The sequence below is a fragment of the Hypomesus transpacificus genome, chromosome 15 (assembly GCF_021917145.1).
Source record: "Hypomesus transpacificus isolate Combined female chromosome 15, fHypTra1, whole genome shotgun sequence".
In the NCBI taxonomy this organism is placed as follows: Eukaryota; Metazoa; Chordata; class Actinopteri; order Osmeriformes; family Osmeridae; genus Hypomesus; species Hypomesus transpacificus.
The window spans coordinates 6,807,955-6,834,452 of NC_061074.1; the positions used below are offsets into that span (position 1 = coordinate 6,807,955).

Genomic DNA, 26,498 nt, shown 5'->3' on the forward strand with positions numbered 1-26,498 from the left:
GTCATGTTATTAGACAAATACATGTTTCTTCTTCAATATTAGCAAGCCTTGGATCTGCAGGCACTGCATGTGAGACTGAAAATGTAAATAGGGGAAGAGCAATATATATATGTATATTTTTGTGTTTGTGCAGTGCATGTGTGTCTGTGTGAGATGTTTGGTGTGTGTTTTTGTGTGTGAATAGTTTGGGGTGGGGGTTGCAGGTGTGTGTATCGTATAAGGATCACCTGAGCTAAACAATACTAAGCCGATACTGTACTTAGCCGTACTCCATCCAATATGTCTGTAGTGTACTGTCAAGTACTCATTCCTAGGCATGAGCATAGATAAGAGCAGTCCTGTCCAGCCTACAATCTGCCTATGTTTCTGCACACGCCTCGCCCACTTCACATTTTCATGGGCTGAGAAACAATGCTTTAGAAAGAGGGGCATCAAGAGAGTGACAGCCCAGAAACCCAACCTTGACATTACTGTGGACATTTTGGCTTTACCCATACAAGTCCGAGGCGGGACTGTTATACATTTAGATCGCGCTATACACTGGTAGTTGTAGTACAGTCAGACTGGGCATGTTGAAAATCGACATGGGCAAAAACTACATTTCCCCAAACCTGTCAGAGACGGTTGCAGCTCCTATTGGTTGGCTGCTTCAGCCGCAGCCCCAGAGAATGAATGGAATTGAAATTGCTGGTATATTACATGTACAATACCGGGAGCTGCAGTGTTACATTGTATCATACTATATCAAAATGGCCACAGCGGTACAGAACCCCTTGAAATCGTAAGTATATACAATTTATCTGAAACGTTTTTAACGAAACATCTCTGCATGCTGTCAGTCCATGTATAAGCAACCATATACATTTTATGCATCGTTTTTAGAAGTGTCTATACATCCGTGTGCGTTTGGCAAGCTATCTGGCAAGAGACGGTATAGCGGCACAAAGTTCTATTTGGAATCATTTAGTGGTCTGCATTGTCAGATTACTTGCCATCAATGCAGAAACATGATTGCAAACTGAAATATTTTACCCGAGGAGGAATTCGCATGTGTGTGATATGCTGGAATGTTGAACTACATTTTGGTGACCCGATGTCCCTTGTCAATAGACAGGATCACGGTCAACCGCCACCGCCACCGCGGATGCACGGGAAGGGGTTGCTCTATTTAACAGACATGCACCTGAATAGCTTTACATGGAGGAAGGTGTTTTTAGAGAGAGTTGTGCTTCATACCTGTGAGAGCAGGGTGCTTGAAACGGTAAACAGGTAGGCAAAACCGAACCGGCGCGGCCAATGTCGGACGATACATGATACCTATTTAACATCCTTTTTTGGTTCCCTGAGCCTCTGGGCAAAATGCCCTGGCATATAAACAGCCAGTAGTCTTTTCCACAAAACATGCAGTCATCCTAGGCTTAGACCATTGCCTATAATAATAATAATAACAATAAAAATATTCAAGTAGCCTATATTGATATGGTCAACTTTTGTTAAGATATATTTTGGGCCATTGTCCCCGTGCAGGGACAATTGAACAGTCCGGGCAACATTCCATCAAGTTTCCGTCCGATTCCTTTGTGCACATCAGATTTTGACACCAGACAATTTCAGCGCGCGGAATGCAAACGTTTTCTTGCACAGATGGGCTCGCAACCAAAAGGTGGCTGGCTGTAAGTCTGCTAGTTTGGCTAGGGTGCCATATAGAGACCTTCTCCGCAAAAGGGGTCTGTAATGCAAGCGTTTACGTGAAAGCATTTAGGAATCTGACAGGGAAATAATTTGCAGTCTCGCAACAAAGACACTCGGAGTGTTAGAGCGCGGCACCCTGGATGCGGCTGGGCTATACCTGCACGAGACGTGTGATGTAGGCTAGACCGCTGCAGTCAATGCTGTCATCCAGAGATCCAGACTGGCGACATTTCGTGCAACTCGTGAGCGAATACGTGCCTATTTACGTGATGTTCACAGTCAGAACAGCATTGCCGAGCTTGTTCACACCGATCTCATGCCGCCGGCGGACTAAGATCCTCCGCCACGAGACTGATGGTATTTCATCCTCGTTATTTTGCTAGACGGAGCTCAGGCATTATTTAGAAGTTGATCAACGGTTGATCACAAATGTTGAACGAAACCGTTCCTCAATTAAATAAAAATATAGTTTGGGTTGGGGTTGCTATGTGGAGTGGTAATGATTAACCATGTCCTGATAGTGTCTCAGTCTAACCGGTGTGTGAAAGGTTCACACGTGAGCATGACCCAGAGGTGGAGAGAGATGAATCGTGACGCCCATTTCCTCATTGTAGTATTGACTAGTTCAATACGCTGGTCAATTTATCTGTTGCTCTAAAATACAAAGTTCTTAATAAAGCTACTTTATAATGAAATAATAGCCAGACAGAAGTTAATTCAAGGGCCTATTGCTAACAGTATGCTATGCAATCATCCCCAGAAAGTCACCAGTTATTGAGGAGAACATTGGATTGTGGAAGGGATGCTGGGAAGAGAGTGAAGCCAATATCAGGGTGGGCTGTGTCAGAGAGGGGCTCATCATTCATTTGTGTCTGACTGCAAATCCACCTAGAGGCTGCTGCAATCTGGACATTCCCTGCACACAAACCGCATACAACCCTTTGTTGTTATTATCAGTGACCTATGCACTTTGTGAAGCTCTCTCTTGGAAGTCGCTTTGGACAAAAGCGTCTGCTAAATGAATAAATGTAAATGTATATGTAACCCTCCAACAAAATGTACACACAATCTACTACACAACCCCCCCAAAACCCCCACACAACATCCAGTTTTTGGATTAGTCCTTGTTTAATCTCTCACTATTACTCTGCCTCACCCCATCTCTCCACTCTTCTTTCGCGGTCTATCCTTTCTCCAGTTCTCTCTCCTCCAGTTATCTCTTCCTCTCTCTCTCTCTCTCTCTCTCTCTCTCTCTCTCTCTCTCTCTCTCTCTCTCTCTCTCTCTCTCTCTCTCTTTCAGTTATCTCTCTCGCTCTCTCTCTCTTCCAGTTATCTCTCTCGCGCTCTCTCTCTCCAGTAATCTCTCTCTCTCTCTCTCTCTCTCTCTCTCGCTTTCTCTCTCTCTCTCTCTCTCTCTCTCTCTCTCTCTCTCTCTCTCTCTCTCTCTCTCTCTCTCTCTCTCCCTCTCTCACTCTCACTCTCACTCTCTCTCCCTGTCCTCCTTTCACCCCAGATCTTGATGCTCTCTGTATCAGTACTTCTGACTTACATCCTCATCCTTCTTTCTGTATCCATCCATTTCTCATCTCCATTCCACCTATTCATTTTTTTCTCTCCATCCTCATCAAACATACCTCAGCCTTTGTCAGTCTTTGTCCTCATGGTCATATCTTTCTATCCTCTTAACTCTCCTTTCCTCCTACGCTGTCTCCCTATCCCTATATTTTGTTTCTCGATTGGAGGAAGATTATGACAGACTGTATGTTAGTATACTATGCTGCTGTGATACTGTGTTAGTATACTATTCCTGTGGTCTACTGTGTTAGTATACCACTGTAGTATACTACTAATGTAGTCTACTGTGTTAGTAAACTTGACAGCTGCTGTAGTCTACTGTGTGTTAGTATACTACTCTAGTCTACTATGTGTCAGTATTCTACTGCTGTAGTCTTTTGTGTGTGAGTAAACTACTCCTGTGGTGCACTGTGTTATTATACTAGATGGCTGCTGTAGTCTACTGTGTTAGTATACTACTACTACTACTGTAGTCTACTATGTGTCAGTATGCTACTGCTGTAGTGTGTGTTAGTATACTATACTACTGTGTGTTAGAATACTATACTGCTGCTGTAGTCTGCAGTGGGACTGATTTTGCTGTGCTTGACTGATCTGGAGGAAATGAATTCCATCTAATAATTCAACGCTCCGCTCTCCTCCACTCAGCACTGTTCAAACAGGCCTGCATGACCACTGCCGAGTGCAATGAAGCCTGAGCATACACACTCTGGACTCTCTCTCTCTCTCTCTCTCTCTCTCTCTCTCTCTCTCTCTCTCTCTCTCTCTCTCTCACCCCTTTACTCTCTTTTTCTCTTTTTCTCACTCTCTTTGCCCGTGTTTATCTCTCTTTCTGATCTCCCTATCCCGTGTCTCTGATTTCTCTCTCTCTCGCCCTCTGATCTCTTTCTCCCTTTTCTCACCCCCCCCCCTGCTTTCTCACGCTCTTTTCATCTTTCTCTCACACTCTCTTCCCCAAATTATATTTTCTGTTTGTACAACATCATGCTCAATTTTGTTCAATGTGAGGCCAAGTCTTTTCTGGGATCATTCCTTTATTCCAGATTTTCTCCAGATTCTCTGTCTTTGTCCTGATGGCAAGATGAGAGAGGGATAGAAAGAGAGAGAGGGGGGAGAAAGAGACACAGATAAGTATTTTTAGCTCTATGACCTATTTCTCTAGTTCTACCTAACTGTCAGTCCTTTTATAATCCTAAGGGAACCTCTGGGATATCCATTCAGCCAGTTGATGGGAATTGTAGTTCAGTTCAGGATAAGAATTGTAGTTTAACTCAGGACGAGAATCCATAATGTTTGGAAGGAATCGCCAGAATGTAGAGGAATGGTGTAGAGTTTTGGAGCTCCCTCTGCATGGTTGGTGGTTTGAAGCCCTGTCTGTAATAAGTGCCTTTCCTAATGTAGCATAGGTGGTTTGAGGAGATGTTTTCCCATGAGTGGTGTTGCCTCATAAGCATTACAGCCAGACAGGGCTCATGCTTAGACTTCATTTCAGCAAGTTAATGCTGTCTTGTTGGAGACCCAGTTTCAGCTGGACTTAGTACACCCGGAGGGGCCTTAGCATATCACTTCCTGTTCCTCAACTGCCACTTCCGGTGTGGAGAGTTCTCCAGCTTTTGTCCTGGCTGGCTGGCTGGCTGATTTACTGCCTATAGCTGGCTGGCTGGCTTAGTGGCTGACTTCCTGCCTGGCTGACTTGATGGGGTCTGGGGGCCATGATTGCATAATCCTGGTATGTTGGGTAAATGTTATGATTAGTTGGTGGAGAAAGAGAAGAACATTAAAGAGGAGGAGGAGAAAGGAGAGAAGGAAGAAGAGTAGGGCCCCATAAATCCAGTCTGTGAAGGGACAGCATGTGACAAGCCATTACTCTTTCCTTCCCTCCTTTTCTCCCCCACCAACTCTTCCTCTATTCTCGAACTCCTTCCCTACTTTGTTCAAGAAAACACTCATACTGTTCTTCGTCTGTTTGTCCTTCACTCTACCCTATTTCTATTCATTCTTTCCCTTACTTGAATCGATCCCTCCTTCTCGCCCCCTCCTTCCCTCCTCCTGATTCGTCCTCTCCTCCTCCCTGTCTCATGTATGTGCTGTGCTGTCTCCTGTCTGCCCAGGCTAGGTGGTCCTGGTCATTTCAGAACTACAGGATGGATCAGTGATAGAGGGCTTTAGGGTGAGACCTGGGTTAGGACTACAAACACACATACACAAACACACACCCACACACCACACACACACACACACACACACACACACACACACACACACACACACACACACACACACACACACACACCACACACACACACACACACACACAGACCCACACATCACACTCATAGTAAATGTTCAGTAAAGATCCCGGTGTGTAATAACAGCAGGGTGCAGAGGTAATAAATCTGACCTGGAGGAACAGAGCTCAGCAGCACTAGCTCACCCTGACGTGGAGCCTCAATGCACAGTATCTGCACACGCACACATCCTGGAGAGTCACGCCAAGAAACCCTCTGACAAACACTTCAGCACACACCTATACACACAGCACATACAGTAGCCTACACACATGCAGACTCAAACACACACAAAGACCGACACATGCTCTAGATTCACTGATAGACACTTCAGCGCACACATGAACACAAAGATACACATTCAAATCCACAGTCAGACACACACATACATACACACACACACACACCACACACACACACTGCAGGAGCAGTGATCAGTGTCTGCCGGGTGTCTGTCTGTTGAGGCTGGTGTTAGCGTAGCGTCAGTGGCATCGTCGTCACGGTGACAGCAGCCTGATGTTCTCCAGCTGCTAGACTGGCAGATGCCGGCTGCCACACACACGTACATACACAAACACACACACACACACGCTCTGCCGCCCACTCACTTGTGTCTGATGCTCCGTCCTTTATGGCACACTCACACACACGAGTCAAGTGTGTGTGTAGGCTGTGTATGTCTGAATACAGTTATTGATCATCCAACCTTAAGTGTGCTCATTAATGAGCTTGGTACTCTTGCAAAGTCTCAAATATGCACCACGGATCACTCCTCTCCTCTCAGTTCCTCTCCGCTCCTCCAGCAATCTTTAGAGAGCAGAAGGAAGGCAGTCCCATATATAGAAGGAGAGAGGAAAAAGCAGATAAATCATTTCTCTGGGTACTGAGAAAGAGAAAGAGAAGGGGGAGTGGGGTGAAAAGACATGGAGGGAGGGAGAGATGGAGGGAGGAGGAGAAGTTATTTATAAGGGTTATATTGCATTGTGTAATCTGCTTTGCAGTAGGAGGGGGGATGGGTGGGGGAGCGGAGGAGAGGGGAGCAGTGGGGGAGGTATAGTGATTGGTTGCTCTCAAAGCTGACTGGGCCAGACCAGGCCAAACCAAACCAGACCAGGCCAAACCAGACCAAGGAAGTATGGCGTTTGTATCTGGGATGTGATCCAAAGATGTGAGGTGTAATATCTTTGATTGTGATCCTAAAATGTGGTGCGTATTTCTAGGATGTGAACACAACACAGGCCGGAATCCACGGATAGAGCAGACCAGGCTGTTATCAGTCTGAGCCACAGTAAGAGCTATGACTGTCCAGATGGCAAGCACACACACGCACACACACACACACACGCACACGCACGCACACACTGTCACAAGGTGTTCAACATGCTGTGGACCCCACAGAGGGCTTCACACCTGTCTACACACCTGTCGATCTCCATGTCCAGTCTATTGGTACAACCAAACGTTCAAACACACATGCACACACACACACCCACGTGGAGGACCTGTGTGTATCCCAGCCTTACCATGTAGACCCCAGTTGTGTGAAATGATCTGGAAAAAATCCTGTTAATCAGGAAATTATAAATCATGAAAGTCATTTATTTCCCCAATTAGAAAGACATGCTCGTTATTGGTGCCTAGTTCACATCCTAATGTTACTCTGTGTGATCAGTCACTGCCCCCCTGTGTCCTCCAGAGGGAGCCCTCTGTTTCTTGATCGTAGAAGGCTCTGATAATTGCAACTAATTGGGGAACGTCCAATAATGGTTTCAGTTGTGGGCAGTGTAGTTTTAAATGAGGATGTAGCATTATGCGGTGTTGAGAATTTGACCTGCTCTGGGACTACACTTCCCAATCTTGTTATAAACCACTCTAGACACTCTCGCACACACACACACATGCATCCACACAGACACATACACACACTGAGAAAGTGGGTTAGAAAGGGGAGTCTGAAGTGGGGGGTGGTGGTCCCTCAGAGAGATAGAGAGCCATACAGTATGCCTGCTTCTTGGTAGTGTGTGTTTGTGTGAGTCTTTTAGTGTGTCTAAGGATATGTGTGTGTCTGGGGCTGTGTTTGTGTGTGTATGTGTGCCTGGGGCTGGGGCTAGTTGTGTGTAAGTGTGTGTTTGAGGCCGTGCCAGCAGCTAAGTGCACCATTGTGTGTTGTGCAGCGTGAGGGCCCCATTGGGTGGTCGTGTAGGCATTGTGATGCAGAGATATGGCTCTAAGGTAGTTCAAAAAGGCTCCGGATGCCCTAGACACGTACTTCTCCTGTATGTGTGTGTCCGTGAGTGTGTGTGGGTGTGTGCGCGAATGTGTGCTTTCTTGTCTGTCTCTATCTACACCACTAGTATGTCTGTACATTTACATGATAATACATTACATCTCCTCTGGTAAGAGAGTTGTGTATGGCCATACCAAGTCATGCCAGGTGAAAACTGGTCATACCAGGATAAACCAGAACTTTCTTTCCAGATCCTTTGTCAGTATATCTCTATATCTGCCTGCCTGCCTGCGTGCCGTTTGTCTGTGTGTCTGTGTGTCTGTGTGTCTGTGTGTCTGTGTGTCTGTGTGTCTGTGTGTCTGTGTCTGTGTGTCTGTGTGTCTCTCTTTCTCTCTCTCTCTCTCTCTCTCTCCTCTCTCTCTCTCTCTCTCTCTCTCTCTCTCTCTCTCTCTCTCTCTCTCTCTCTCTCTCTCTCTCTCTCTCTCTCTCTCTCTCTCTCTCTCTCTCTCTGTCTGTCTCTCTCTGTCTGTCTTTTGCCTGTTTATTTGTGCTTCCCAACAAGCCAGCCAGCCAGGCATTCTCTTCAAAACCAAAACACTTTCTTTCTCTCTCTCTCTTTAAGGCCATGCAGGCGTGCCAGCTTCATGTAATGAGATTGCAGGCAGAAGTACCAAATTGAAAGCAGCCATTTTCTACAGCTGTCAACTTATTATTGAGGGGCAGACGTATTCTGATAGCTTCTACAGCAGAGGGGGAGGGAGTGGGGGAGGGTTTGATACGGTGGGGGAGGGGGCGGGATTGAAATTGGGGAGTGAGGTAGGGTATGGAGCGGAAGGCGTTGCGCGGGGGGTGGGGGGGGATTCGGTTGGGCAACACTGCAGGGTGGAGGCAGTGTGGGGAGGGAGAGAGGAAGTGATAGAAAGAAGGAGGGAAAAGGAAAGAGGGAAAGAGGGAGGACCTCAAGGGCTCTCTGATTTACATTGGAATGTTTTTCTCCTCCTCTTATCCTCTCACCCCAGTTTCTCACCCCTCCTCTTCTCACCCTTCCTCTCGTCTCACTTCTCTCATCTCACCCCTGCTCTCACCCCCTGCTCTCACTCCTTTTCCTCCTCTCCTCCCAGCCCCACCTACTCTTCTTCTCACCCCTTCACATTTTTAAAAGATAGATCTATATGGGCTTGTATTGTGCATACACAATATACTGTATATGTGTGTGTGTCTGTCTGTGTGGATAATCAAGTCAGTATGGACACCTATTGGATAATCAACCACTAATGATTCTTATTCTGCATAATGAGCTAATGAAGTAATCACCAATCACAGTGTGAGTACTAGTCAAATCACAAATGGTTGTTTATGAGTGCTGTGTTGTTACTGAGGTTTTGTCCTTGGAGCAAGATGAAGATAAAGGGTGCAATATTCTTTTAGTATGTAGTATAGCAAGGTGCTTACAGTATGGACTCAGTTGCGGGCAGCATAGCCAATAAAGCGTGTTTGCTTGCATACTGGAAAAAACAACCAGATGTTAAAATGTCATCCTGTCCTTTTTGGCATTCTGTGATATAGAGTCTGTATAGTATATACCTTTTGGTCTAACATGCTATATAGGTGGCAGTGTGCTGTATTAGATGCAGAGATAACATCTATTTTGCTCTCTCTCCTCTCTGTCTCCTCCCTCCTCATGTTCCCTTTCTCTTTCTATGACTACAAGGCAGTCTGGAGGAACAGTCATCAAGAACAGGTAAGGGTCAAACAGTGTGTGTGTGAATATGCGTGAGCGTGCGTGAGTGAATGTGTGTGTCTGTGAGTAAGTAAGTAAGACTTTATTTATATAGCACTTTTCATACAAGAATTGCAGCAGTATGTGTGTGAGTGTGTCTGTGAGTGTGTCTGTGTGTGTGTCTGTGGTGTGTGTGAGTGTCTGTGTGTGTGTGTGTGTGAGTGTCTGTGTGTGTCTGTGTGAGTGTGTGTGTGTGTGTCTGTGAGTGTGTGTGTGTGTCTGTGAGTGTGTGTGTGTCTGTGAGTGTGTGTGTGTGTCTGTGAGTGTGTGTGTGTGTCTGTGAGTGTGTGTGTGTGTGGGTCTGTGAGTGTGTGTGTCTGTGAGCTCCCTTCTCAGGCTCCCCTGAGGGCTCCTCCCTTCTTGCCACTTCTACCTCACTGTTGCACCTCGATACATGCTTGGGCCCAACGTGCACCGTTGGTCTTATTTACACACCTGTTTACCCCTGCTAACTACCACTTACCTGCCTCCCTCCCTCCCTCCCTTCCCCCCAGCCTGGGTGAGGAGTTCTACAGAGAGGCCATAGAACACTGCCGCAGCTACAACGCCAGGCTGTGTGCTGAGCGCTCCATGCGCTTGCCCTTCCTCGACTCCCAGACCGGCGTGGCCAGAGCAACTGCTACATCTGGATGGAGAAGAACCACCGGGGACCAGGTCTGGAGGGTGTGTGTGTGTGTTTGGGTGGGAGTCTGTATAGCATTTTGTTCTCACTGTAACTCAGGTCTGTCTACTGTGAGAGACTTCCCTTTGTTATACTTTCCCCCCTCTATTTCTCTTTCTCTTATTTCTCTCTCTCTGCCTCATTCCTGTGTCTTTTATTTTCTCCCCATTCTGTCTCTCCCTTGCTTTATCTCTCTCTTTCCCTTGCTCTCTCTCTCTTTCTGTTTTCTCTGTGTGTTTTTGGCAGCCTCTCAGAAACCCCTGCCTGCAGCAATGATACACTTCCTCTGGTACTTCACTGTCTCCTCTCTACCCCTCAGAGAGGCTGTTCCTGTGTGTGTGTATTTGTGTGTGTTATTATGTGTGTGTGTACAATAAGTCTGTGTTTGGGTAGTTGAGTTTGTGTGTGTACAGTCTGATAGTGGGTCGAAACAGTTAAAATAAATTAAGTTCAAACTGCCTACAATCCTGTCTGGTTTAAGTATTTCTACTGGGCTATAGTTCTTTCTATTGTTGTTCATAAACTGTGGTTACACCTCTGCGTGTTTGCCTTTTTTTACGTGTGTGTATCGGTGCGTGCACGGTGTGTGTGGTGTGTGTGTATATTTGTGCGTCTCTCAGGGATGGCTCCAGGTCAGCTGTACACGTACCCCCGCTCGCTGCTGGCGCAAGAAGAGGAGACTCAACATACTGGAGGACCCCGCGACTCGGACCAATAGAGTTCAAGATCGGTGAGAGACACAAGTGATGTATGGGGAAGAAGGAGGAACATGTAAGACTCTTTGTTAATGGTGTGTCTGCCTATGGGTGTGTGTGTTTGGTGTGTTTGTGTGTGTGTGTGTTTCAGATTATGAGGCGTCCCTGAAGAAGGAAGGGGGGATCCCAGAGGGTCCAGTGTTGGAGTCTCTCCTCAGTGGAGAGACACTCGACAAGAAGGGTTGAGACCAAGGAGGAGGAGCCTATGAGCGAGTGTCAGGTGAGTGTCTTCTTCACACACACCTATCTGCTCTGCCTTCCTCTGCCCTCCTCTGCCCTCCTCTGCCCTCCTCTGCCCTCCTCTGCCCTCCTCTGCCCCTCCTCTCTCCTCTGCCCTCCTCTGCTCTCCTCTCGCCCTCCTCTGCCCTCCTCTGCCCTCCTCTGCCCTCCTCTCCTCTGCCCTCCTCTGCCCTCCTCTCCTCTGCCCTCCTCTGCCCTCCTCTGCCCTCCTCTGCCCTCCTCTGCCCTCCTCTCCTCGGCCCTCCTCTGCCCTCCTCTCCTCGGCCCTCCTCTCCTCTGCCCTCCTCTGCCCTCCTCTGCCCTCCTCTCCTCTGCCCTCCTCTGCCCTCCTCTCTTCTGCCTTCCTCTGCCCTCCTCTGCCCTCCTCTGCCCTCCTCTGCCCTCCTCTGCCCTCCTCTCCTCTGCCCTCCTCTGCCCTCCTCTCCTCTGCCCTCCTCTGCCCTCCTCTCCTCTGCCCTCCTCTGCCCTCCTCTGCCCTCCTCTCCTCTGCCCTCCTCTGCCCTCCTCTGCCCTCCTCTCCTCTGCCCTCCTCTGCCCTCCTCTGCCCTCCTCTCCTCTGCCCTCCTCTGCCCTCCTCTCCTCTGCCCTCCTCTGCCCTCCTCTGCTCTCCTCTGCCCTCCTCTGCCCTCCTCTCCTCTGCCCTCCTCTGCCCTCCTCTGCCCTCCTCTCCTCTGCCCTCCTCTCCTCTGCCCTCCTCTGCCCTCCTCTGCCCTCCTCTGCCCTCCTCTCCTCTGCTCTCCTGTCCCTCCCTCCCTCCTTCTCTCCCTCCCTGTGGAGTCTGTATCAGTGTCTAATGTTGGCACAAACACGGGCCCCTGCAGTGAGAACAGGCTCCACTCTGGTCCAGCCACTTTCCTCAAAGAATGTGTGTGTGTGTATACATGTGGTGCATGTGTATGTGCAGTATGTGCGTGTGTATGTGTGGTGTGAATGTTTTTTTTTATGTTTGAGCAGGTGACATTGCCTTGAGGTTGTGTGTATTACTTACCGTGTGCTTGTGTGAAACATTCTGTCTGCCGTCTGCCTGCGTTCCTCTTCTGGATGAGTTGCTGCCCCCCCCCCCCCCCCCCCCCCCCCACACCGCTCCAGTCCAGGCAGCATTCCCTCTGGTAGACAATTAGCCAATTAGCACTCCAGCTAATAGCGCGCACAGCAGGCCTGTGGTTCCTCTGGGAGTAGGCCTCTGATCCTGGGCCTCGCCTGGCTCCCTCTCCCAGCAGGAAGCTCACTGAGCTGAGCTTTGCGTCCTCCCCTGCAACAGCTCTTCTCCATATGGTCCCCGGCATAGCCACTTGTTGTCATCTGCTCTGTCTATGAAGCAGACCGTTATGAAGCAGTGTGTGTGAGTGTGTGTGTGCAGCTGGCATGCAGAGTCAGAGGAGACCTTTCTGGAGGAAGTACTTAACCCTGTAGCCACTCACTATCCTTCTCCTAGCAACGCTTCGTAACCCTGGTCATGGGTGGACCAGCTCCACTGGGGTGCATCTCAACAAGCTGGGTGTCACCTCCTGCTGGTATCTCTATAGACACAGTGTTTCTGCTGTTTGTGTGTGGAGTGCTGGTCTCCCTTCTATAGCGTGGTGTGTTCTGACTGGTCTCTCTGGTCTCCGGACTCTCACAGAAGCTTCTGGTAGGAGACTTCCCCCATGAGCTGGACGTGGAGGATATGGAGGAGGACGTTCCCAAACGCAAGAACCGCACCAAAGGAAGGGTACGCTTTAGAACCCACTGAGAATTCAGTAGCTGGAGGAGAGGAAAGCCTTGTGTCAGAAGTACAGTCGGACCATTTCTTGACAAGCCGTACAGTGACTGAACCCTGTTGAAAACAGTGTTACATAGAATACATGCATACCCTCGTTGAGACACAAACACACACACACACACAGATAATACACACTGAGTGTGTGGGAGTTACACGCACGCACTTACAGATTATACCCACAATACGCAACACATGTAGAAAAACAGTTGTAGGGATCTTTAACAGCTTTTAATAAGCTAAGAGAGGTTTTCAAGTAGGCGTATGGTGTTAGTTAGCTTGTGTGTGTCTCTGTGTGTGTCCTCTGTGTGTGGTGTGTGTGTGTGTGCTAGGTTCGTTAATTGGGGCAGAAGCCTCCTGCTTGGTGTCATCAGCCTCCTCCTGAAGGAGATGAATGTTCCGGAGGGGAGGAGGGCTGTTACAGGAACACATGACTGTAGGGCAGAGAGAGAAACAGAGAGAGAAAGAGAGAAAGATAGAAGAGAGGGAGAAGAGAGAGAGGGAGAAAGTAAGGGTGAGAAGGTGAAAAGCTATGCTTATACTGAGAGTACGCTCATGATAGAGACTGCAAAAGTGTGTGTGCACACAATCATTTTTACCAGTGTGTGTCTCTGTGTGTCTGTGTGTGTGTGTGTGTGTGTGTGTGTGTGTGTGTGTGTGCAGCAGGCCTGTGGAGTAGGGGGCATGAGGAAGAGAAATGAGCCCTCCTCTCTTGAAGACAGAGACAAACCCTACGTCTGTGACAGTGAGTACTTCGCACTTTCTCTCTCTCTCTCATTTCTTCTTATCTCTCTCCTTTCTGTCTTCTATTTGTCTTTTTCTCTCTCTCTTAACAACTACGGTGTATGTGTGTGTGTGTGTGTGTGAGTCCAGTTTGTGGGAAGCGCTATAAGAACCGTCCAGGCCTCAGCTACCACTACACTCACACCCACCTGGCAGACGAGGAGGGGGACGAGGACTCTGAACGCCACACCCTGCCCTTCCAACGCAAGAACAACCACAAGCGTGAGGCTCCCAGTACACACGCTCATGCGGTCTCTCTCTCTCGCTCTCTCTTTCTCTCTCTCTCTCTCTCTCTCTCTCTCTCTCTCTCTCTCTGTCTCTCTATGTCTCTCTCTCTCTCTCTCTCTCTCTCTCTCTCTCTCTCTCTCTCTCTCTCTCTGTCTCTCTCTATGTCTCTCTCTCTCTCTCTGTCTCTCTCTCTCTCATTAACACGCTTCTCATGTGCTCCTCAGTTTCAGGCCTATTATTCACTGTGTGTGTATATGTGTGTATACGTGTTAGGTGAAGCTTTACATTGAGTGGTGGGGGTTAGGAGTTAGGGATGGGTTTAGGATTTAGGGTTTAGGTTCAGATTCCGGTTCCGGTTCAGGTTCAGGTTAGGAATTGGGGTTCAGATTATTTTTAGGGGTTGGGGAAAACTGGAGTTTGAATGGAACTGAATTGTGAGTCCCCACAAGAACAAAAAATAAACGTGTGTGTGTGTACATCAATCTGTCTGTCTGTTAAACTGCAGCTGTTCTTTTCAGGGTAGGGAGGAGAAAGAGAAGGCGGTTTGATGTCTGCACGGGCACACACATTTAGCACACTTGCATATACACACACACATATGCAAACACGCACATGCACACACACATACACACTACAAGCAACGAAATGCAATCTTCTCTGCAGAAATGAAAAAGGAAAGCAGACATCCTTTTTGGTTTTCCCGAGTTAGAGTGTTTGCATATGTGTATATGGGTTAGAGATGGGGGGGTATTCTTTATGGCTTTCTCAATCTGCTAAGTGTCACGCCCCCCCCTCCCCCCTCCCCCATATATAGCCCCATATGTAATGATATTAATATGTCTCCCATAATGAAACCGGTATCATGAATAATTCATGCTACATTCTGCCCCCAAAACCAAGTCTAGACGACCAGGACTTCTTTTCTCTCTTCATCTCTCCATCTCTCTCACACACGAGCCTAGGACTCAGAGCAGAACACAGGTGTGAAACCTGCAGTCATCCTCCCCTTCCTCCCTCCACCTCTCCCTCTGACCACCTCTCCTTTCTCACCATCTCCATGTCTACTTCTTCAGACCACCTCTCCTCTCTCTCTTTTCCATCAGTTTGATAAATGACAGATTATTTCACTAGGAGATGAGTTTCTCTTTTCACCCCTCCATTCTCTGTCTTTCTCTCCCTCTCTTTCCCTCCATCTCTCTCTCGTTTCTTGTTGACTCTCGCCCCCTCTAGCTTTCTCTCTCTCCTTCGCTTCACTCTTTAAATCTCTCATTCTTCCCCCGTTCATTTTCTCATTCCTTATCATAAGTTAATCCAGATATTTTTCTCTTCTCTCTCCTAGACTCTTGATCTCCATGTCTTTCTGCCTTTTTCTCCTCATCTCTTGTTTTGTCTTATGATTTATCCATAATTCGTTTTTTTCTCACATATATATTTTTTATTTATATATTTCCCCCTTTAAGATTTCATTTTATTTCCTTGGCTGGAGAGGAGCCCATGGTTGAAATGAACCATGGCATTAAAATTCATGACTGCGCTTGACTTTTTCTATGTAGTGGGAGGCATGGGGGAGGAGGAGGAGAGGGAGGAGGAGGGGGGAAGGTTTTTGGGCATTGATGTGCTGTGGGAGGGGGGAGGAGGGGGGTGGTAGGAGAGAACGAGAAGGGGGTGTTTGCTTTGGAGGCTGGGCCTGTGGTGAGCACCTGAAAATTGGTTTTGTGGAGCAGAGAGACGGGGGCCAGGGGGGTGGGGGGTGAAGAGGAGGAGGGGGGGAAGGGAGCTGTACTCGTTAAGTCTTACCCAAACCTGAACTGAGATTCAGGAGGTCCTTTATCTGGACGGACAGACTGAGCTGGAAAGGAGGGGGGGTGGGGGGGGTGCATTTGTGTGTGTGTATGTGTGTGTGTGTGTAGGTTTGTGTGGATGTGTGTGGATGTGTGCATCTTTGTATGTGCATGCATGTGAGGGGTGTATGTGAGTGCCTATGCTGGCATGTGTGTCTGTGTGTGTGTGTGTGTGTGTGCGTGCGTGCAGCCATGTCAATGTGTGTGTGTTTATATGTGTGTGCAATGTAATTGAGCCCTTTGAAGGTCACCGTCCCTTTGTTGTCGTGTTTTTCCATTCTTGCAGAGTTCCACAAAATGGCTCCTCTCCTGCACACCGAGCGAGCATGAATGATTGTGATCAACACACTAAGAGACAATTCACACCTAAAATGGCCTCTCTCTCTCTCTCTCTCTCTCTCTCTCTCTCTCTCTCTCTCTCTCTCTCTCTCTCTCTCTCTCTCTCTGTCTCTTCTGTTTGCCCTGACAGTGGAGTGGAAGAACTGTGTGGAGTGATGGGGGCGTTCAGGTGGAGTTGCCGTAGCTCATCACGTGTGTGTGTGTGTGTATGTGTGTGTGTGTGGGTGTGTGATCTAGCGAAGGCGTTTTAACAGACACAATGTCAACTGTAGGATCACGTGATCATGGTGCTGCTATTCACTTATCAGCTCACTGATGCTCAACTCCAAGAGTCCTCTCCTCCTCTTCCCTTTCCCATTTCTGGCTCTTTTCTTTCTCCTCTCTGCCTCTTCTTCTCCTCCTCTTCTCCTCCTCTCTTTCTCCTGTCTCACTAAACTTTCCCTGTGCCTGTGCCTGTGCCTGTGCAAGTACCAGCAGACTAGCCTCCTGCCAATGTTGCTGCACGGAAACAAAGCAGGAAGAGAACCGGCTGTTGCCTAGCAATCCGGTTGCTATAGTGACCGGCAAGGCTCCCTCCTAAAGAGTATGTTGTTATGTACATAATATAGGGAGGAGGGGGGGTGGAGGAGGAGGGGAGTGGAAGGGGGGGGAGGAGAAGGGGAGATAGGAAGAGAAAGGGGGGCAGAGGAGGAAAGGAGAGGGGATTGTGTAGGAAGGGAGGGAGAGAAGGCCGGGGAGGGGGAGAGAGAGGAGAGGGATATAGGGAAGAATGAAGGAGGAATCTGGGAAGAGAAAAAATAGAGGAATGAAAGTTTGGTGCGGTTGAAAAGGTGCGGTGGGGGAGCAGCTTATTCAAGAGAGGAGAGACAGCAAGGAGAGAGAACACTAGAGAGATGCAGAAAAGGAGGGGGTATGGGTTATACAGAGAAAGAGAGACATACAGGAAGCAGGAACAGACAGACAGAGAGAACAATATTGATGATTTATGCTACTTATACCCAAGACAGACAGAGGAAAAGAGAGAGAAAGAGAGAGAGAATGAGAGGCAAGGGTAATATGGGATTCTGCTTAATTTGGTATTCTGTGTTAGGAAAGGCTGGCTGGCTGAAAATTGAAACCTCACAGTGATTTGGCCTTCTTACGATGTCTGCTCCACCCCTTCATCCCTTTAGCCCTCCATCTATCCACCCTGCCACACCTCCCTCCCTCCCTCCCTCCACCCCTCCACCCCTCCACACCCCATCAGTGCAGACAGGACCAGATGATCAGACCAAAGGGTGTAACCACTAGCACATGCACACATCACACACACATTGAAGTTGTATGAAACACATCTAACACACACATATACATGCACACATCTAACACACACACATACACACACGTACACACACGTTTTGTATGAAACTCTCCTGCTTGCCAAAAACATATCGCCACTTTATCTGCCTTAATTAGACATCTCATGTTGGCACAAGGTTTGTGTGTGTGTGAGATGTAACTTGATTGGTGTGGGTTTGATTTATTTATATGCAGTGTGTTTCGGCAATGTGTGTGTGTGCATACCGCAGAGATGCACTCTGTGTGCGTGTGTGTGCGTGTGTGTGTGTGTGTGTGTGTGCAGGTCAGTGTGATTTCACTGCAGCCATAGATCAAGTTTTATTATGCACCAAAATCTCTGCCGTCCTCTCGCTATGCAATGTCATCCTGTCTGCTTCCCACAATGCAGTGGGCCTTACGCAACCTGCTGACTGGACAGGGAGAGATGTGAGCATGTTATTGCTTTGCTTCTTGTGAGTTTGTGAGTGTGTATTTACGGTAAGAGAGCGTTTGTGTGCTTGTTTGTGTATTTCTCTGTGTGTCTGTGTGTGTCTGTGTGTGTCTGTGTGTGTCTGTGTGGGAGGGAGGGAGAGAGAGAGAGTAATAGGGAGAGGAGGGGGGTGCAGGTATTTGTGTGACAATAGAAGGATTGCTGAGAAATATTTCCAATTTCCTCCAGGAGGAAAAAAATACCTGAATGGATAAAAGACAAAGGGAGAAAAATACAGAGAAAGAAACTAAGGGATGAGAGTTCAAAAGAGGCTCAAAGGAGTGCCAAGAAAACAGGCAAATATAAGAATGAAAGATTTGAATGACAGAGAAGATGGCCAAAGAACAGTGGAGCAAAAAAGAAATTAAGAGAGACTGAGAGAGAGAGAGAGAGAGAGAGAGAGAGAGAGAGAGAGAGAGAGAGAGAGAGAGAGAGAATAGAAATAAAGAGAAAAAGAGAGACAATGTGGAGAGAAACAAGAGAGAGAAAGAAGGAGTGAGTGAGAAACTAAATAGAAAAAGAAAGACAATGGAGAGACAGAGACAGACAGAGAGACAAAATAGAGAGAGGAGAGAGAGACAATAAAGAAATAGAGAGGGAGACAAAGAGATAATCGAAAGACCGAAAGGGACAATGGAGAGATGGAGAACGACAGAGACGAAGAGAGAAAGACAGGGACAGAGAGAGAGAGAGAGAGAGAGAGAGAGAGACAGGGACAGAGAGAGAGAGAGAGAGAGAGAGAGAGAGAGAGAGAGAGAGAGATCGTTTTTTGTGAGACATCCAAGCTTATCCGTGATTGACAGCTTTTGTCTTTCTTTCTTCTTGTCTACACACAACTAGAACATTCTTTCTTTTCTCTGCTTCCTTCTTGGTGGTGGTGGTGGTGTGTGTGTGTGTTACTGAGAGTATAATAGCTCAGTGGTACTGTAGTTGTGTGTGTGTTTCCAAGAGATGTGAGATGGGTGTGTGTATATGGCACAGTAAGGGAGAAGATCCTGTATGTGTGTCAGAGTGACGTCTCTGTGATGTATGTGGGGTGTGAGTTTGTGTGTGGTTGTGTGAAGGTTGGGTGAGAGGAGGATTGGGGGCAGAGGGACTCTCATTCGTCACGTTAGAGAAGGGGGGCTGAAACAATCCTGCAAAAGTTATTATGCACAGATAGCCTCGCTATAAATCTTATATTCTCCCTGTTCATTATCTGTGGGTGTGAGTGTATATCATCTGTGTGTGTTTTAAGCATGTGTGTGTGCATGTGTGTGTGTCTCACTGTGTGTGTGTGTTGCTCCTGAGACGCTTCCCTCATTAAGCAGCAAGGCGACAGTAGTGCGGAGTGTGTGTTTTCACACTCTGCTGCTCCAACACAACAGCAGCCTCTTCTTCACTTCCCTCTCTCCCCTTTGTTCTGCACTTCCTCCCTCCTCTTCCTCTTCCTCCTCACCTTCATCCTACTCCCACAGTTTCACTTCCCTTTCTCTCTACCCTTCATCCCTCCTCTTCCTCCTCGCCCTCGCCCTCTTCAGTTCCTCCTTCTCTTTTGACCCCCCCCACCCCTCTCCCTTTCCGTGCTCCTCCTCTTCCTCCTCTTCTCTCTCTCTGCTCCCCCTCTTTTGCCCTGGCCGCCTGTGTGTCCTCCTGCCGCAGTGTGGATTGCACAGAGAGGGAGCTCTCCGTGCAATATGAGGGACAGACAGGAGGCGACGAGTGTGTCGTGTTGGGTTAAGGTTTAGGTTAGGGACTTCCAAGGTCTGAGTTAAGGAGGGGAGGAAGGTTGGTTAAGGTTTGGGTTAAAGAGGTGAAGAGAATACGGGTGAGGAGAGAGAGGGCTGAGAAATGTGGAAGGTAAGGAGAGGGAGTCAGCTCCCACTGGGGTTGAGCCATTTTAGGAGAAGCATACTGGCTGAGCATGAGAGAAGTCAATGAAAAGAAAGCGAGAGAGAGAAAGAGAGAGAGAAAACACAAGCCATGTGAAAAGGACAAAGAAAAGCCAGGCAGCAGGTACATGGTGGGTAATTCCATGAAAAGTTCTAATTCAATAATTGTGGTTGGCTTAGTGACCAGCCAGGGAGGAGTAGATAGTGGAGACAGAGAGAGGAGAGGAGGATGGTAGGGTGAGGAGAGGAGGAGGGAAAATAGCGAGAGTAGGAGGAAGGGAGTGGAGGACGGAAGGAGGGGGAAAGAGAGAGGTAAGAGAAGGGGTACAGCAGAAAGAGAGCAAGAAGGGAAATAGGTTTGTTTTGGAGAGACGACAAGAAAAGAAAGGAGAAGGAGGAAAGAGACCCAAAAGGATCGAGGTGAGAGAAAGGAAGAGGAAGAGAAGAAGAACAATATGGGAGAAAGGGAAGGAATAGCAGAAAAGAAAAGTGTGGGGGGTAGTTAGAAATACATACAGTTCTATATATTTACATATATATATTGGAGAGAGAGAGAGGGGGGGGGGGGAGAAGGGGTGTGGGAATGGGAGAAAGAGAAAGAGAGACAAGGAGGGAGGAGGGGTGTTTGCAGCCTTCTGTGCGTATTCCCACTGGGCTCTCACACACACTTGGAGGCTGTGAAGTGTGCTGTTCTGCTCTGCCTGTTACTGACTGCTCTGGCTGCCTACTCACCATAATTGGAGACTTGGTGGAGGGAAGGTGAGCTGGAGCTGGATAGAGGGAAAAAGAGGAGTGAAAAAGGGAGTGAAGGGAGAGGGAAGGAGAGGGAGTGGAAGGCGTTGAGACTTCTCTCTCTTTCTCTCTCTTTCTCTCTCTTTCTCTTCTTCTTTCTTTCTCTCTTTCTTTGTGCCCATCTGCCAGCATGTCTGTTTGTTGGTTTTAATCATCTGTCAATATTTCTGTTTCTCTTTCTGGATCTCACTCAACCCATGTCTCTCTCTCTCTCTCTCTCTCTCTCTCTCTTCTCTGTATCTATCTCTATGTGTATATAGTACCTCTATTTCCTCCGTTCCTTCCTCCCACTCCCTACTCACCTATTCTCTTCTCCTCACCCTCCAATTTGTTCTTGCATCCCCCATTTTGCCTCCACCCTCCTTCATCCCCCTCTCCCTCCTGTCAACCTTTCCTTCCTCTTCCTCCTCATGCCCTTCTGCCCCCCTGCTGCCCCTCTTCTCCTCTTCTCCCGCCCTCTCTCAGTGATAGACTGTCTGTGGTTAATAGCCAGACCTCAAACATGGCCGCAAGCATTTAATCATTGATGGTTTTCTTTTCTGAGCGGGCAGGCCAGCGGGCAGCCCTGGCTCACACAAACATGTCAGGACCCGCTGACTCACTCTATGTGGCCTCTCAGCCTCACGGGCTGTAGGTTGGTAGAGCGTGTGTGTGTGTATATTTACATTTATACTGTATGTGTGTGTGTCTTTAAGGCACAGTCAGACAAAGAGGCTGTATAAATAGATAATTGTAATGTATAGTATATGTAGATTTAGGTATGTATATATATCTTTATAGATAGAGAGAGAGAGAGAGAGAGTGAGAGAGAGAGAGAGAGAGAGAGAGAGAGAGAGAGAGAGCGAGAGAGAGAGAGAGAGAGAGAGAGAGAGAGAGAGAGAGAGAGAGAGAGAGAAGAAAGAAAGAAAGAAAGAAAGAAAGAAAGAAAGAAAGAAAGAAAGAAAGAAAGAAAGAAAGAAAGAAAAAAGAAAGAGAGAAAGAGAGATAGAGATATAGAGATATAGATACATAGTGATAGCGTTAGTAGACACAGCTGTTATAGTACTGGTATTCAGTCCAGTTACTCCTGGTGGAGTTATGTAGAAGAGCTTCTCATTAAAGCTCCAGTTCAGCTGTGGCGTGTGGAGCCGATGGTTGGTACCATGGACAGCTCCTCTCTCCTCTCTCTCTCTCTCTCTCTCTCTCTCTCTCTCTCTCTCTCTCTCTCTCCTATCACTCTCGCTCATAGACAGAGACCGTTGCCCCTCCAGCACACACACATACATACATACATACATACATACAGACTTTCAAATACACTCTTTTCCCTCTCTCTCTCTCTCTCTCTCTCTCTCTCTCTCTCTCTCTCTCTCTCTCTCTCTCTCTCTCTCTCTCCTCTCTCTCTCTCATTCTCTCTCTCTCTCTCTCTCTCTCTCTCTCTCTCTCTCTCTCTCTCTCTCTCTCTCTCTCTCTCTCTCTAACTCTCTCTCTCCTATGGAGTTAGATTAGTTTCATAATTCAAACAAACAAACGCAACACGATTCAAACAAACTTAACACGATCCAAACAAACGTAACACGATTCATACAAACATAACACGAATCAAACAAACAAACGTAACACGATTCAAACAAACGTAACACGATTCACAAATGTATTTCGTGATTCACAAATGTAAAGCGATTCACAAATAAATGACCCTATTACATTCGTTTGCAACCTGACAAACACAAGTTACAAATCCCTGCATTCGTTGGTGTGAATCCTTGCATTCGTTCGTGTGGATTTTTGGAACTTTCCTCACGCGCTTTGATCCACAAATGCATTTTTTCTAAAAGATATCCTCAGCAGCCTATCAGATCGTCTCTTCCAATTTTAGCCAATCACATTAACGTGTCTATGTGGACTTCAACAACCTGCCATAATGACGGACATCGTCTCCTTCAGATCACGAGCAATGTCGTCTGGTAGCATGTAGGTGAAATATTGCTTGTTAATCTTATTAAACCGATGATCATACCTGATTAAATATTGTTGAGAATGGCAGGATTCATGTTTAGTCATTTTCCGTGTTTCCTAGGCTAACGCAGAGCCCGTCTACCCATATTAGACATTCTCCGGTGATTGGCTAAAATTGGAGACATCTGATAGGCTGCAGAGGATATCTTTTAGAAAAAATGCATTTGTGGATCAAAGCGCGTCAGGAAAGTTCCAAAAATCCACACGAACGAATGCAAGGATTCACACCAACGAATGCAGGGATTTGTAACTTGTGTTTGTCAGGTTGCAAACGAATGTAATAGGGTCATTTATTTGTGAATCGTGTTACGTTTGTTTGAATCGTGTTATGTTTGTATGAATCGTGTTACGTTTGTTTGAATCGTGTTGCGTTTGTTTGTTTGAATTATGAAACTAATCTAACTCCATACTCTCCTCTCATCCTGATCAGAGAGTTTTTCATTTCTCTGGGGATTATAGACCAGCCCTGTGGAATAGAAAACCCAATCTCTTCTTCCCTCTCCTCTCCTCTCCTCCCCCTCCCCAACCCCCTACACTCCCTCTCCACCCCTCACCCCCCTTTCCACCCCTCCCCCACCCTGCCAGAATCCACCCTGGGCTGGATTAATGACCTCGCTGGAGAGAGAGAGAAAGAAGGCAAGAGAGAGAGAGAGAGAGAATGAGGTTGGGAGGAAGGTTTGAAGACAGCGAAAAAGAGAAAAAGAGAGACAGACATATAGACGAAGAAAGGTTGGAAGGGATGGAGGGAGAGCGAGTAGAGGAAAGGGGAGATTAGGAGGGAGGAAAACGAGAAGGGGAGGCCTGGTTTTCACAATCACATTGACTACTCCACCATGCACACTGCAACTGTGCAGCCTCTGCATTGCTGGGTGTGGGTGGGTGTGTGTGTCTGGGTGTGGGTGTGTGTGTGTGTGTGAGAGTGTGTGTGTCTGTGTGTTTTCTTTGTTTGCTCTGGCTGGTGAGTCACACTGACGTTCCTGTCCATTTCGTTATGTCTTAAAGAATAGGACAAACACACACTAATACACAATCAAATGCACACACACACACACTCACAAATACCCTGTCCTGGTTACGTGATCAAAGGCATTAAAGGGATTATGCAATCTACTGCAGTGAGACAGCTAGTACACAGAGGCACATACAGACAGACAGACAGACAGACATACTGTATGTACAGGCAGGAAGACAGACAGACAAACAGATAGACATACTGTACGTACAGGCAGGAAGACAGACAGACATACATAGTGTATGTACAGGCAGGAAGACAGATAGACAAACAGACAGACATACTGTATGTACAGGCAGGAAGACAGACACACAGACAGATAGACATACTGTATGTTCAGGCAGGAAAACAGACAGACATACTGTATGTACAGGCAGGAAGACAGACGGACAGACAGGCACACAGGCTGTCAGACAGACAGTCACTTTGTGCTCAGCTCCCCTGCACCAGCATCCCACCATCCTCTGATCCTCTGACAATATCTACCATGCCTCAGGGATGTCCCAGTGCAGCCTTCCCAGCCTTCCTCTCCCATCTCCTGCTTGTAGAAGCAGGAGAATCCTAGGCTTCCGTTGGCCTGCTTGTTTTCCAAAGCAAATCACGGCTGGAGGGGGAATAGTACCCCGCTAGGATGGATCTTCACAAAACGACATCATATACTGTATGCTTCTTTCTCCATCCCTTTGTCTAACCTTCTTTCTCTCCCTCCCTCTCCTCAGCTAAGAAAGCAGCAGATGGTTCAGTCATTCCTAACGGCTACTGTGACTTCTGTCTGGGTGGCTCCAAGAAGACCGGCTGTCCCGAGGACCTCATCTCCTGCGCTGACTGTGGTCGCTCAGGTAGGACTCATCCACGGGTTAGCTCAGGTACTGATGCAGGACTGGTCTAGCCCAGGTAGCACCCTAGGATACAGGACGGGGCTAGCCTCATCACACCCAATATTTGGTGATGGACTAATACTAGTTCAGTTGATCATAATTATTATAATGAGAAGGGTGGAGGATTACAAATATCTGTGGATGTGGTAGTGTCTCTGTGTGGATGTGTGTGTGATTCTCCATGTGTGTGTGTGTGTGTGTGTGTGTGTGTACCCCACCCCAGGTCACCCGTCCTGTCTGCAGTTCACGGTGAACATGACTGCGGCTGTCCGGACCTACCGCTGGCAGTGTATCGAGTGCAAATCCTGCAGCCTGTGTGGCACCTCGGAGAACGACGACCAGCTGCTGTTCTGTGACGACTGTGACCGAGGATACCACATGTACTGCCTCAGCCCCCCCATGGCTGAACCCCCGGAGGGTAGGTCGCCCTGTGTGTGTGTGTGTGTGTGTGTGTAAGAGAGTGTATGTTTGTATTAGGATGTGTGGGTGTGTGGACATCATAGTGGGGATTATAAACTAGCTTCCATTCTCAATCTCACCCCATTCCAGTGGTTTATTGCAATTTAGAGTTGAATTTACAGTTGTTTAATTCAGTGTCTCTGGAAGGAGGATTACAGAGAGATCATCTTTCTAATGACAAGCTGTTGACTCAAAGCTGTTAAAGTGACAGGTCACCAAGATACAGCTGTTGATGTGTATGTGTGTGTGTGTGTTTGTTCTAGGGAGCTGGAGTTGCCACCTGTGTCTGAGACAGCTGAAGGAGAAGGCTTCAGCCTACATCACCCTCACCTAATGTTCCCCCCCCCCCTCATGTAAAGCCCCCACCAGTCCCAAACCTACGTCACTGCCCCCCCCTCCCCCCACAGCTGTCTTTTTTTGACCCTGTTTCCATGGGAACTGGAGTCCCCTCCCAAACTTCTCGTTGGATTGTCCATATCAGAGGAGCACGTCATCATCATCACCAGCCCCCCCTCCCCTCCCACCATTATCCCTATGATTCCACTAGCCTGCTCCACCAATTACCATGTTTCCTGCAGTGATATCCCCGCCTCCTCCCATGACAGTGAACCATTGGTCCCCCGGGCCTGTCTGTCTCAGAACAGGAAGTCATCACTGGGGAGGAAGCAAGGACCCGAGGAACCCCCCCCCACACACCTTCTCTTCCTCACCAAGGGCCCTTATCAAGGTCACTGCTGCAGAGGGACCCTCTACACAGCCCTCCCTCTACACAGCCCACCCTCTACACAGCCCTCCCTCTACACAGCCCACCCTCTACACAGCCCACCCTCTACACAGCCCACCCTCTACACAGCCCTCCCTCTACACAGCCCACCCTCTGCACAGCCCTCCCTCTACACAGCCCTCCCTCTACACAGCCCACCCTCTACACAGCCCACCCTCTACACAGCCCACCCTCTACACAGCCCTCCCTCTACACAGCCCTCCCTCTGCACAGCCCTCCCTCTACACAGCCCACCCTCTACACAGCCCACCCTCTACACAGCCCACCCTCTACACAGCCCTCCCTCTACACAGCCCTCCCTCTGCACAGCCCTCCATCTACACAGCCCACCCTCTACACAGCCCACCCTCTACACAGCCCACCCTCTACACAGCCCTCCCTCTGCACAGCCCACCCACTACACAGCCCTCCCTCTACACAGCCCACCCTCTACACAGCCCACCCTCTACACAGCCCACCCTCTACACAGCCCTCCCTCTGCACAGCCCACCCACTACACAGCCCTCCCTCTACACAGCCCACCCTCTACACAGCCCACCCTCTACACAGCCCTCCCTCTGCACAGCCCTCCCTCTACACAGCCCTCCCTCTACACAGCCCTGACACACCTGCTGTGTGTTTGTGCTCTGAGAAACATCAACAGCTGTGGATTAGGAACACTAAGGCCCTCCCCTTTGTAACCAACACTCTCTGAAGTGTCACTTGGAGCTCCCACTAGTCCCCCTCCTC

General features: G+C 48.1%; 1 protein-coding gene across 1 annotated transcript; it reads left to right on the forward strand.

Annotated features, from left to right (window-relative positions):
• The first annotated feature begins 672 nt into the window (after positions 1-672).
• dpf1 (double PHD fingers 1) lies at positions 673-25,319 on the forward strand. Its single transcript, XM_047035958.1, is given in 16 exon segments — positions 673-712; positions 715-781; positions 9,494-9,523; positions 10,057-10,166; positions 10,169-10,216; positions 10,844-10,872; positions 10,874-10,921; positions 10,923-10,953; positions 11,070-11,158; positions 11,160-11,198; positions 12,840-12,929; positions 13,644-13,722; positions 13,851-13,982; positions 24,368-24,487; positions 24,750-24,944; positions 25,249-25,319. Coding segments are annotated over 16 exon segments (1,218 nt in total).
• Positions 25,320-26,498: the final 1,179 nt, after the last annotated feature.